This window comes from Myotis nattereri (genome assembly GCF_964212035.1).
Source record: "Myotis nattereri genome assembly, chromosome: 9".
Lineage (NCBI taxonomy): Eukaryota > Metazoa > Chordata > Mammalia > Chiroptera > Vespertilionidae > Myotis > Myotis nattereri.
Window position 1 is genome coordinate 4,413,827 of NC_138084.1, and position 12,321 is coordinate 4,426,147.

The following is a 12,321-nucleotide window of genomic DNA, read 5'->3' on the forward strand; positions in this document are numbered from 1 at the left end:
CCGCCCGCTCCGCCGCTGCCGCTGCCGCCGGGGTCGCAGCCTCCGTCGCCGCGGGCCCACAGTGAGTGCGGGGCGGAGGGGCGCGGCCGGGAGCGCGGCCGGACTCCGCGCAGGGCGGCAGGGGCGTCCGCTGGGTGGGGCGCCGCCTCCCTTCCCCGCGTGGGCGCCTCGGGGATCGTGCGGCGCGCGCCGACGCGCTCCGAGCTGTCGGCTGGGAGACACGGGAGGCCGTGGGAGCGAGTGCGGGTGTGCGGGGCGGGCGCCGGCGCTGCGCCGTGGCCGGGTCTCAGGTGCCGGTGCCGGTGCCGGTGCGGGCGCACGTGTGACGGGCCCTCCGGTGCCGCGGCCCTGGGTGCGGTGCGCCCGCGGGTGCGGGAGAGTGCAGGTGGGGCGTGTGCGTGGCGGCCGAGCGGCCGGTGGCCGGGCTGCAGGGCGGAGCGTGGGCACGCGAGCTGGGTGCGGCGGGTGGGCGCGTGGGCGCAGCCGCCCGCTGCCAGGGGCTGCCAGCGGCCCGCCCGGGGGAGGCTGCCCTGGTCCGGTTTGTAGCCCTCGCCCCGCTCAGCTCCTTCCCGGAACCGGCCCCCACCCCTGCCTCGCACCTGCACGGGGTCCAGACCCATCCCTGGGTTCCTCGAAAGCCCGGCGGGGCTCCTGGGGCCCCTGGAGGCTCCCCGCCCAGCCCATCTGGGCCAGGAGAAGAAGTCACGGAGATGCTGCGGCAGCAGCGGCAGGCGAACCGGACCAGCCATCCCGGCCCCCGCCCATGCGGCCGGCTTTCCTCCCACTTTTCCTGCCAGCGCCTCCCAGCGCTCGGCCCCTCCTGGAAGGCCAGTTCCCACGCCTGCCCCGGAGCCCCCACCCCCACCCGCACCCCCACCCTCCGGCGTTTCCCTGCTCCCCTGCCTCTTCCGCTGTCCTCCCTCCTCTTCCCTTCCGGGTGCCCTCTTCTCTTCTCGCACCCAGAGGCCCCGGACAGGGGCTGAGGGCCCCGAGGGCCGGGCAGTGGAGGTAAGGGGGGACCGGACTGGGGGGAGGCGCGGGTGTGTCCTGGTACCAAGTGTCCGTCCAGCCACGGGGATGCAGGGAGAGGTCCTCTGAGGGCAGGAGAGCTGGAGGCTCCAAGGACCCGTGGGTGTGTAGGGGCTGGAGGAGGGCTGTCAGGCCAGGTTATTGATCCGAGATCCCTGGTTCTGCCCGCAGTGACCACAGCCCTCCCGAAGCCGCCTGCCCGGCCTCCCCACGCCGGCCGTGGACCTGGCGGGGCCTCTGGGCACGCCATGCGCAGCACCACACTCCTGGCTCTGCTGGCGCTGGTCCTGCTCTACCTGGTGTTGGGGGCCCTGGTCTTCCGGGCCCTGGAGCAGCCCCTGGAGCAGCAGGCCCAGAGGAAGCTGGGGGAGGTCCAAGAGAAGTTCCTGCGGACCCACCCCTGTGTGAGCGACGGGGACCTGGGGCTCCTCATCAAGGTGCGTGGGTGGCGAGAACCCCTTCAGCGGTCACCCGTGACCCCCTGGCACTAGCTGCATGCCCGTGGGGCCGTGTGCTGGGGTGCTGCTTCCAGACTGGCCCCCCTGAGCGCTGGGTGCAACTGGGGTGCCGGGCAGAGGCAGGGAGCATGTCTCTGTTTTCAATGTGATGTGTGTGGGGCACGTGCTCGCCTCGCTGTGCCTGGCGTTGGACTGTGCCCTGGACGGTGGAGGGGCGGAAGGAAGGAAGGAAGGAAGGAAGGAAGGAAGGAGCAAATGGCTGTAGCAATGAGATAGGCTACATTGTCACAGGTCTCGCTCTCTGGTTTAGGGTTACCAGGTAAAAGTCAGGGCACCAGGTAAATGTGAATTCCAGCTAAACAAGGGATAGTCTCTAAATATGACTATGTCCCTGGCAGTATTTGTATTTGCTAAATCTGGCCAACCCCGCAGTGGCTCCCATACGTCCTTGGAGCCACATACACCTCAGAGAAGCCCAGGGACACTGCGAGCACCCTCCCCCGGAAAGCGCACCTACAAGCTGGGGCAGGTGGTTTTGGAGGCTTCCAGGCTCGCCTCCCCCTGTGCGTGCACTGTGAATGCGGTTTACACCCCTTTTCCCAGGACACGTGCTTATGCTGTAGAGCAGCGGTTCTCAACCTGTGAGTCTCGACCCCTTTGGGGGTCGAACGACCCTTCGAACGACCCTTTCACAGGGGTCGCCTAAGACCATCAGAAAACACATATATAATTACATATTGTTTTTGTGATTACTCACTATGCTTTCATTATGTTCAATTTGTAACAATGAAAATACATCCTGCATATCAGATATTGACATGACGATTCATAACAGTAGCAAAATTGCAGTTATGAAGTAGCAACGAAAATCATTTTATGGTTGGGGGTCCCCACAACATGAGGAACTGTATGAAAGGGTCGTGGCATCAGGAAGGTTGAGAACCGCTGCTGTAGAGGTTGGAGGAGAGGCAGCCAGGGACCCGGCCAGGGACTAAAGTCTGGCCTTATCTTCTGGGGGACTGTCAGGCCACACCTCTATGGCTTCCTCTGATTTCTGGGTCACTATCTTATTAAAAATCTAAGATTTAACTTTGATAAATGAGTGTTTATTACTTTAGTAGAGATTCCTCCTCTTTCCCTGTCTGTTCTTTGGGAGGGAGGAGCCATCAGCCTGGAGGCCTCTGCGCTCCTGCGGATTCCCATTGTGGCAGGACCAGAGCAGAGATGAGGGTGGGGCGGGCCCAGGCAGCCTGACCTTGTCTCTGATGCATCTAGAATAGTGAGAGAGAGAGAGAGAGAGAGAGAGAGAGAGAAAGAGGGAGAGGCTCAGAGAGGCCTGACCAGACCACAGGGCAGAGGGAGGGAGGGAGGGAATCTGACCTATTTTATCTTCACAATGGAGTTACCTTTTTTCCTGAATAAAACAGAGCGAAGGAAGGGCAGAAGCTAGAAGGGTGGGCAGCAGCTGCTCTGTTTCTTTCCCACAATTAGCCATGCAGCAGTCATGCCCTGCTGTGAACTAGGCGCTGTGCTAGACACCTCAGTGAGCAGGGAGATGGACGTTGGGGCGGGACGGGTGCAAGCTGTGTCCTAGAGGATGTCACATCTGGGCAAGGGGACAGCTCCATGGACAGATCACTACAGAGTTCAGTGGGAAAGACACCTTCCTCACTTCCTTCTTTGTTAACCGCCTGTTGCAGGCTGGGCCCTGGGCTAGGTGCTGGGGGCCTCTGGGAAGAGCTGGTAGCTGAGATGAGGCGGGCGAGATGGGTGGAATGTAGAGATGTGTGGTTGGGTTGCAAGGGACTACAGGCAGGGGACCAGCACGGGCAAAGGCGTGGAAGCTGGGATGAAGGAAGAAATGAATAAATGGCTGTAGAACTCAGATTTAGCAGATGCCTCGTCATTGGAAACAAAAATTAGAACACACAGGATGACAAAGCGTTTTTCTCCCCTTAAGTAGTGAATTTACCAGAAAAGTGTTGCAAAATAAATATTAAATCACTTTAAATCATATATTTCACTTCTTGGCTTTATTAAAAAAATTATTATGACAGGAAATGAGATCATCTCAGAAATTTGGGGTTAAGGTCACTTTAACTTGGGTTCCCAAATGGGAGCCCCCGGAGAGGGGACTGGGAAGGGGAGGTGGGAGCCAGATTGCAAAGCCGCATAAAGCTGGGCTGGGGTGCAGGACTCCGCGCTGCAGACGCGGGGAGCTGGGGAGGATGGGGCCCCAGTGCAGGACAGGTAACTGGAAGGCGTCTTGCTAAGGAGGAGAGAGGTGGGGTATGTGATCTCACTCCCTGCCTTGGCGCTCCGCTCTGTGCGCCTTGGGGAAGGGCCCCATCGCACCCCCTCCTCATTGTGCTCCGACCTCTGTCCCATGGGGCGGGCCCTCTCAAAACACAGACCCTGCCTGGCAACAGGGACAGACGCAGGGCCACTGCATTAATTTAATCGTGTTTGCTGAGCACCTGCTACGTCAGTGATGGCGAAGCTTTTGAGCTCGGCGTGTCAGCATTTTGAAAAACCCTAACTTAACTCTGGTGTCGGGTCACATAGAGAAATTGTTCGCCATCACGGTACGATGTAGCGCAGAGCTTCAGCAGGTGGGCAGGGGTTCGTGTGTCCACCAGTCTACAAAAATGGGGTGAAAATGTTGATGGTATATGAACCTGCCTGGAGGGAGGGTCCCCAGCTTTCATCACAGCTTCTAAGGCAAGGGACTCAGATGCAGCTTCCGGGGGGAGCGGGCGTGGGGGGGTCTGGGGCAGCTGGAAGTCACGAGGCACGGTCCGGTCACTGCGTGGGGACTCACAGCACTTCCTTTGCTGTGAGTGCTTTAACTCTTCACAAGGAGTTGATGTGGGAGGTGCTGTTAGCATCATCCCCGGTCGGTAGATGTAGAAACAAAGGCACCGAGACTTAGCCATGTTCATGCAGCACCAAGATTGGAAACCAGACAGTCTGGTCCCAGAGCCTGTGCTTTTGATGGCTGTAAAACGGAAAATCTGTTGTGTGAAATTAGGGGGCAGATAAATGTTTCTAAAACAATGTGGAGGTCAGACAACATTGGGTCACCCCAATTGCAACATGTGTTCAAAGGGACTGCGTTCGGGAAGGCCAGAGGGAAAGGGAGAGCTGGGAGGGGCAGGGGGCGGCTAGGACAGGAGGGAAGGACTAAGGCTCCTCCTTCTGTGCCTTGTCCTGCAGGAGGTGGCGGATGCCCTGGGAGGGGGTGCAAACCCTGACATCAACGCAACCAGTCACAGCAACTACTCGGCCTGGGACCTGAGCGGCGCCTTCTTTTTCTCAGGCACCATCATCACCACCATCGGTGGGGCGGGGCCGGGCATGTGGAGGGGGGCGAGGAGTGGCTGGGCTTTCTCTAGGGGGAAGGTACAGGGGGCGATAGGGAGGTGCCAGGCAGCCCCTAGATCTCCTGCTCGGCCCCTCTGCCCAGGCTATGGCAATGCAGCCCTGCGCTCAGATGCCGGTCGCACCTTCTCCATCATCTATGCTCTGGTGGGGATCCCACTGTTCGGGATCCTGCTGGCAGGGGTCGGGGACCGGCTGGGCTCTGCCCTGCGCCACGGCATCGGGCACATTGAAGCCATCTTCCTGGTGAGCTGCTCCACCCATTTGTGTCGGGCTCAGGATACCTTTTCTACGGAGATGGCAGGAGCCTCCCACAGGCTCCCGGAGGAAGGGGTGTGGGGTGTGAGAGTGGAGGTTTGGGTGACTCCTGGGTCCTACCTATTGCCCTCCCTGCAGAAGTGGCACGTGCCCAAGGAGCTGGTGCGAATCTTATCGGCGTTGCTCTTCCTGGTGATTGGCTGCCTGCTCTTTGTCATCACCCCCATGTTCGTGTTCTGCTACATGGAGGGCTGGAGCAAGCTCGAGGCCATCTACTTCGTGGTGGTGACGCTCACCACGGTGGGCTTCGGGGACTATGTGGCCGGTGAGGCCGCCTTTCTTGTGCTGTACTTTCCGGCCCGTGTTATTCCTCCCCAGGGGTTCTGCCCTCTTAGTTCTTCCGAATTCCACATGTGGCGTTTGTGCTCTCAAACTGATGACCCCGCCCCCTATATCCGCGCTGGGGATGCACCCTCACATTGCTGCCCGGATGCAACACCTCGTGCACACTTACATTCTTGCATGCCTGCGCCTCCATGCATGTTCACACGTATGTGAAGGGGCTCATGCTCCCACTCTTGCACGTGAGCACTGCCACTCACATGCTCTTCTCTTGCACGCCTGCAGGTCATGCACGCTCAGGCTGCAGGCATTCACACACGCACCAACCCGCTGTCCTGGGAGAGATGCATCCCCTCACGGAGCTGGGGAGAGGGGCAGTGAAGCAGTGGCTCCCAGCTCACAGCTGGCCCCACACCACCTTCTTTCTGCTCTCCCCGTGGCACCCCAGGCGCCAACCCCAACCAGACCCACGCAGCCTACCAGCCGCTGGTGTGGTTCTGGATCCTGCTCGGCCTGGCCTACTTCGCTTCGGTGCTCACCACCATCGGGAACTGGCTGCGGGTAGTGTTCCGCCGCACGCGCGCAGAGGTAGGCGCCCGGGTGGCCGCGCCTGCGCCCTGACGCCCGCCCGCGCTGCACCCGAGCAGTGGTTTGGCACCCCCTGCCTCCCTTCCAGAGTGTGGGCAGGGACTGAGTGTGCCCCCATATGCACCAGCCGGGGACAGGGGTGCAGGCGACTCCGCCTGTGTTCTTGTGGATAGGGCTGCCAGATTTACCAAAATACAATGCAGGCCGCCCAGTTAAAGGTGCATTCAGATAAGCAGCAAATAACATTTTAGTGTACGTATGTCTCCCATAGAGCACGGGACATACTTACACTACAATTTCATTTATTGTCTGGAATTCGGACTTAATACGACCTGTGTTTTGTCACCCCACTCGTCGATGCCGGCAGGGGAGCTCGAAGGTCTCTGGGGGCCCAGGAGGGAGAGCTGGGATAAACCGGGGGGTTTCTAGAAGAACCCCGGATAAGGGGGCGCTTCGGCGATGAAGGAGGCGAAATGGTGCAGCGGGCGAGGGGGCGGGGGGCGGGGGCTGAGGCAGGAGGGCCGGGGGAAGAGAGGAGCGACGCCTGGTTGGCGAAGGGCGGGCTCCGGGGAGCTGGGGGGTGGAGGACCCCGGGCTGAGGACTGCACCCCTGCCCCGCAGATGGGCGGCTTCACGGCTCATGCCGCCAGCTGGACCGGCACAGTGACGGCGCGGGTGACCCAGCGAGGCGGGTCCGTGGCGCCGCCGCCGCCGGAGAAGGAGCGGCCGCTCTCGCCCCCGGCCCCCGCGCCCCCGGAGAAGGCCTCCCCGCCCTCCCCGCCCTCCCCGCCCACGGCCTCCGCGCCCTCGGCCTCCGCGCTGGACTACCCCAGCGAGAACCTGGCCTTCATCGACGAGTCCTCGGACACGCAGAGCGAGCGCGGCTGCGTGGTGCCCCGCGCGTCCCGGGGTCGCCGCCGCGCCCCGCCCCCCGCCAGGAAGCCCGCGCGGCCCCGCGGCCCCCGGCGCCCCCGGGACAAGGACGTGCCCGTGTAGGGCAGGAGCGCCGGCCGCAGAGGCTGCGTTCTGGCTCGTCCCCTGCATGCGTTGCCTGGTTGATCGAAGCGCCTGTGCGACCGGCCTGCAGCCTGGGGGCAGGCCAGGTGGCGTGCCTGGCACCCCGGCTCCTGGCCCCTCCTCCCTCCGTTCATCTCCAGCCCCCAAGGGTCCCCGTCTCCTGTCCGGGCCGGACCGTCCCCCACGCCTCCCAGCTGAGCCTCAGAGCCCGCGTCAATAAAGGGAAAAGTCCACCGCTGCGGGCGTGCGCGCTCCCAGGGCGCGAGTGCCGGCGTCGGGGCGCTCCCTGGCGAGTCAGGCTTCCGTGACTCTCGGCACCCACGTCGGGTCGGGCAGGGAGCGGCACCCTCGGCCGTAATCGGCCCGCGTCGCTGCGTGGAGGCCAGCAAGCAGGGGCGCGCGGCGGAACCTGCCAGATGGGCCGTGCGTCTCCAACGCCAGCACAGCCTTAGGGGTGCGGGGGTGGGCAGGGGGAGAAATAATTGTGTCAAGTGTGGAGGGCTGCAGCTTGAGCACTTCCTGCACGAGACCCTCCTCGCCATTCCAGAACGCGACCCCGCCCCTCCCCCTTCCCGGAGCGCAACCCCCCCCCTCCCCCCGCCATCCGCGAGGCCTGTGGCGACTGGGTCCGTTGGGGCAGAACCATGGAGGAAAAGCCTCTCAAAGTAAGCACTCTTCCTGGGCCCTCATCCTGCCAGCCCCCAGACTCACTCAACCTGGGCCCCGCTGTCCTCTCACGCCCCCACCCGCCAGCCCCCAACAGTCCCCACGTGGCTGCCCCAGCCTGCTTTCCTCCCTCCCCAACTCCCCAGGACCCTGGGCTTTCCTTGTTTTGTTTTTTCTTTTTAATTGATTTTATTGGGGTGATATTGGTTAATAAAAGTATATAGGTTTCAGGTGTCCAATTCTATAATGCAGGATCTGTACACCGGAAACCTGTATACTTGCATGAAGTCTCCTTCCATCACCATTTGTCCCTCCTATACCCTCTCCTACTGCCTCCGCCCCCTTTCCCGCTGGTAATCACCAGACTGTTGTCCCCTCCCCAGCTGTCAGTCTGTCCTCTATCTATGAATCTATCTGTATTTTGTTTATTAGTTTATTTTGTTTATTAGATTCCACATATGAATGAAATCATATGGTGCTTGTCTTTCTCTGACTGGCTTATTTCACTTAGCATAATGCTCTCCAGGTTGATCCATGCTGTGGCTAATGGTAAGATTCCCTCCCCCTTTTTAACGGCCAAGTAGTATTCCATTGTGTACATGTACCACAGCTTTTTTTATCCCCTCATACGTGCTGCTTCCAAACCCTGGCTATTGTAAATAACGCTGCAATGAACATAGGGGTGCATACATTCTTTCGAAGTAGTGTTTTGGGTTTATTTGGATATATTCCAAGAAGTGGAATTGCTGGGTCATAAGGTAGCTCCATTTCTAATTTTTGGAGGTAATTCCATAATGTTTTCCACAGTGGCTGCACCAATCTGCATTCCCACCAACAGTGCACGAGGGTTCCCTCTTCTCCACATCCTCACCAACACGCCAACAACTCATTGTTTGTTGATTTCTTGATGATAGCCATTCTGACAGGTGTGCTGGGCTTTCCTTGTTGTATGTGGTCCACAGGCGAGGGCCAAGTCTTTGAGTCCCAATGACTCAGTCAAGTCAAGCTCGAAGAGTGACATCCGGAATCTGTGGACCAAGGCCACGCTGTCGCAGCCCAAGCTGAACGTGCTGACGAACGTCTGTGAGGACTCTGACCAGGAGGACAGCAGCTCCAGGAGCAAGTCTGGCCAGTGGTACAGACGGAAGACCTGCCCTGAGAGAGCCTGGGAAAAACGGGATGACAGAAAGAAAGGCAGCACCACGCAGGGGGAACTCGATGGCCACACCTTGGAGCAGGAGCAGAGCCCCAGCAGCTTCCAGAAAAACCATGTAGAAGGGGTCCAGGATTCCGGGGGTCAGTGTGGCTTCATCCCGCTGTGGGCGCCCACAGGGCAGGGGGCTGGCCAGGACCTCAATGTCTGTTGGTGTAAAATGCGGGGAAGCTGTAGGATCCAAGTTTTTAGGGTTCCCTGAGTGGGGCGCCTGGGCTAATCTTTCACGCTTAATAAACCGGACATTCTTGGAGCGCCCCCTGCTGGGAAGGCACCAGACACGCTCCTGTGGCCAGGCCACACCAGGTCCCAGAGAGGCGGCCGTGTGTCCTTAGGACCGTGCTTTTAATGGAATCACTAGCAGAGTTGAGAGGAAGGAGTTAATTTCTTGTCGGTGGGTTTTCGAGGGTTGAGGAGGTGCCTGTCATTTATTTAGTCATTGGTGACGATTTTTAAGTACCTACTTCATGCTGGTCACTTTGGGGGATTTTTCTCTCTCACTCCCCCGCCCCCCGGCACCCCCCACCCCCCCCAGCGCTTCATCAGAGAATTGGAACTGATAGCATTATAATGACGGCCACTGATTGAGCTCTTGTGGTGTGCAGGCATCGGGCTTCCCTTGTACCAGTATGATCACCTTTAAATTTCATCACCTCCATAAGGGGTTATTCTTTTCTTATTCCTTCCTTTTTAAATATGTTTTTATTGATTTCAGAGAGAAGGAGGGAGAGGGAAAGTGGGATGGAAACATCAATGATGATTGGCTGCTTCCTGCATGTCCCCTCCTGAGTTTCGAGCCCACAACCCGGGCATGTGCTGCTGGTTCATGGGTCGACACTCAACCACTGAGCCACAATGACCAGGCTATTCTTTTTTTTTTTTTTTAATTATTCATTTGAAAAATATTATTGATTTGAGAGAGAGAGAGAGAGAGAGAGAGAGAGAGAGAGAGAGAAAGAGAGAAATACTGACTTGTTTCATTGGTTGATTCTTGTATGTGCCCTGACCAGGGATTGAACCCACAATCGGTGTATTGGGATGATGCTCTAACCAACTGAGCTACCCAGCCAGGGCCAGGGGTTATTCTTATTACCCCATTTTACAGATGAAGAGCCCGAAGGTCAGAAAGTTTCAGTCACTGGCTCTAAGTGTCACACAGTGGGGCAGCCAGAACTAGAACCTTGGTGGGTGAGATAATAAAGCCCAGGTCTGGAAACCACTGTCCCATGCCGTTTCCTGCTACGGTGGCACCTGGAGCTGCTCTCTGAAGGCCACTGTCCCTGCCAGAGGCCAGCCCATACAGCTCCTCTGTTCCAGAAAGACCCAGCAGCCTGCAGATGACTGATGTGTCTTTTCTCTTCTCCCAGAATTGGATTCCTCGGTGTCATCAGTCAATATCTTGAAGCACACGCACCACCGAGCCTACTGGGCGGAGCAGCAGGACAGGGTTAGAGGCGCCAGGGAGACTGGGGATTTCAGTGGGGGTGGGGAATGGGCAAGTTGGGGTTGACAGATGAAGGGGGTGCGTGGTCTGGAGGGTGGAGGGACGGGCAGCTTGGTTGGGCGTCTTGGGCTGCAGGTGGGGCATTTCAGCTGTGGGCAGCTGGGGTCCCTTGGACATCAAGCCTCTTGCTGCCTCTTCAGCTGCCACTGCCCCTGATGGAACTCATGGTGAATGAAGCTCTGGAAATCCTCACCAAAGCCCGCCGGAGTGAGTCCCTCCCCCAGCTCCCAGGAGCCCATAGGGGATTTTGCAGGGTTTGAGCCCCTGGCAGTGGAATTTCAGGATGTGACTGCCTTGTCAGATTCTCTGACCACTCACAAATATTATAAGAGCCCCAGAGAAAGCAAAAAGTTGGGGGACGGGACAAGGGAGACCAGTGGGGGAACCAGGGGGCCCATGTGAGGGGCTGGGCTCCAGTTTAAGTGCTGCCCCCCCTAGCTGACGGCTTTCCTAAGGCGATTTCTCCATCTGCCCAGCGGGGGTGAGTCTCTGTGCGGCCTCAGTCCCTTCCCTGATTGGCGTGAAGAGCCTTTGGACAGTAGATGGTTTGGGTAAACCTCCCCTGGTTTGTCCCGTTTCTGGAATGAGGGGTAGGGACTGGCTAATGGCTAACGGTGAGTGCTCCAGAAGGTGTCCAAAAAACTGCCGCTGTCCAAGATCAGGCCGGCAACGTTTTCTTTACTCTTGCTCTCATCCATCCTCCACCTCCATATCCAGTCCTGCTCCGCATCCCCCACCGATTTGGAGCACAGGACTGGCAACAAAACCGGCAGGGCCCAGCGCCTCGGAGATCCAAAGTTCCCCAAACTGACACAGCCCGGAGCCCTGAGAGCGCCTGTCAACCCAAGCCACCCGTCCTGCCTCCAACCACACAGGTGGCACCTGCTGCCGGGGAGGCAACGCCCCTCCAACTGCCCTGAGCGGAGCTCTCTCCTCCAGGCTACCGCTCGGCCTTCGGCAAGGATCACTTTCTGACCCATCAGCTGCAGGGACAAATCGAGGATCTCGAGAAGCAGCGGAACGGGAGGCAACAAGTCCCGGAGCCCTGAGAGCACCGCCTCAGGCTCGAGTGACTGCCCACCTCCAGCCCCGGCCCCGGTCCTGCGCGGAGACCCAAACACGACCCTATCCATGTGGAATTTGAACCCTAGAGAAAATAAAAGTCTGTGCAAGGTCTGTGAGTCAGTGCGTGGCTGTCTGCGTGAGGCGGACGCACGTGGCCCCGCCTTTCCCCATGACCTTCACTCGGTCACCGCAGTGACCTTGAGCGTTCTCTGTTGGGGCCATATCAGCTCCGCCTTCCCGGGACTCGAGATCCAGGACTTCTTGCATGTGGTAGGTCTGCTGCTCCCATCCCGGATTCCGCAGGTTTGAGGGGATGTTGGGCCTGCGGTCCAAGGGCCCCGACGGTGTTATCTGCAGGGAGGGAAAGGGAAAAAGGGAAAGTGGGCAGCACTTGCCTTCCAAGCTAGGCCCCGCCCCTCATGCATATGCAGATTCGCTTCTCCGCTAGTCAGGCCTCTCATTTACATGTGTCCGTGGTCTCTCGGGGGGCCTTCGCCCACTCCTCTCGCGCACAGCGCGCCCCGCCTCCTCCGTTTCGTAAAAGCGTTCTTGGCCCCACCCCCACCCGAGCCACTTCGCGTCTCCCCTGGTCACGCCCCCTCGGAGGCCCGTGCGCGAGTGCGCCGCCGTGGCTGGCGGCGACGGGGCGGGACCTCGCCAAAGCCCGCCCGCCGGCTTCGCCGGCTCTTCCCGACTCGTCCCGGCACCGAGGCGCTGCCTTCTCCACTTGTCTGATTAGCATAGGGCGCCAGGCCCCGCCCCCTGCTTTGCATGCGCACGGCCGGCCCCGCCCCCGCTGT

General features: G+C 59.6%; 2 protein-coding genes and 1 long non-coding RNA gene across 5 annotated transcripts; 2 read left to right on the forward strand and 1 right to left on the reverse strand.

Moving 5' to 3' along the window:
- Positions 1-1,262: 1,262 nt before the first annotated feature.
- On the forward strand, positions 1,263-7,068 carry KCNK4 (potassium two pore domain channel subfamily K member 4; the record flags this gene model as incomplete). 2 transcript variants are annotated; one of them, XM_081100195.1, is made up of 6 exons in its annotated part: positions 1,263-1,466; positions 4,704-4,827; positions 4,954-5,114; positions 5,265-5,451; positions 5,917-6,056; positions 6,678-7,068. In XM_081100195.1, the coding sequence occupies 6 exons, from the start codon at positions 1,278-1,280 to the stop codon at positions 7,050-7,052; spliced, it is 1,176 nt and encodes a 391-aa protein (XP_080956321.1). In that variant the 3' UTR covers positions 7,053-7,068. The 2 variants fall into 2 exon arrangements, with proteins under 2 accessions (XP_080956321.1, XP_080956320.1); XM_081100194.1 differs by having other exon boundaries at positions 1,278-1,466; positions 5,265-5,468; positions 5,934-6,056.
- Positions 7,051-11,634, forward strand: CATSPERZ (catsper channel auxiliary subunit zeta). Of its 2 annotated transcripts, none has more exons than XM_081100197.1 (5): positions 7,051-7,738; positions 8,702-9,035; positions 10,320-10,399; positions 10,597-10,663; positions 11,396-11,634. In XM_081100197.1, exons 1-5 carry the CDS (start codon positions 7,718-7,720, stop codon positions 11,503-11,505), a joined length of 612 nt encoding a protein of 203 aa, XP_080956323.1. In that variant the 5' UTR covers positions 7,051-7,717; the 3' UTR covers positions 11,506-11,634. The 2 variants fall into 2 exon arrangements, with proteins under 2 accessions (XP_080956323.1, XP_080956322.1); XM_081100196.1 differs by having other exon boundaries at positions 7,087-7,738; positions 11,174-11,508.
- On the reverse strand, positions 9,558-12,053 carry LOC308525361. The gene is made up of 3 exons (XR_013996458.1): positions 11,987-12,053; positions 11,719-11,872; positions 9,558-10,374 (listed from the first exon to the last, which is right to left on the reverse strand). It is a non-coding gene; the product is annotated as an uncharacterized lncRNA (long non-coding RNA).
- Positions 12,054-12,321: the final 268 nt, after the last annotated feature.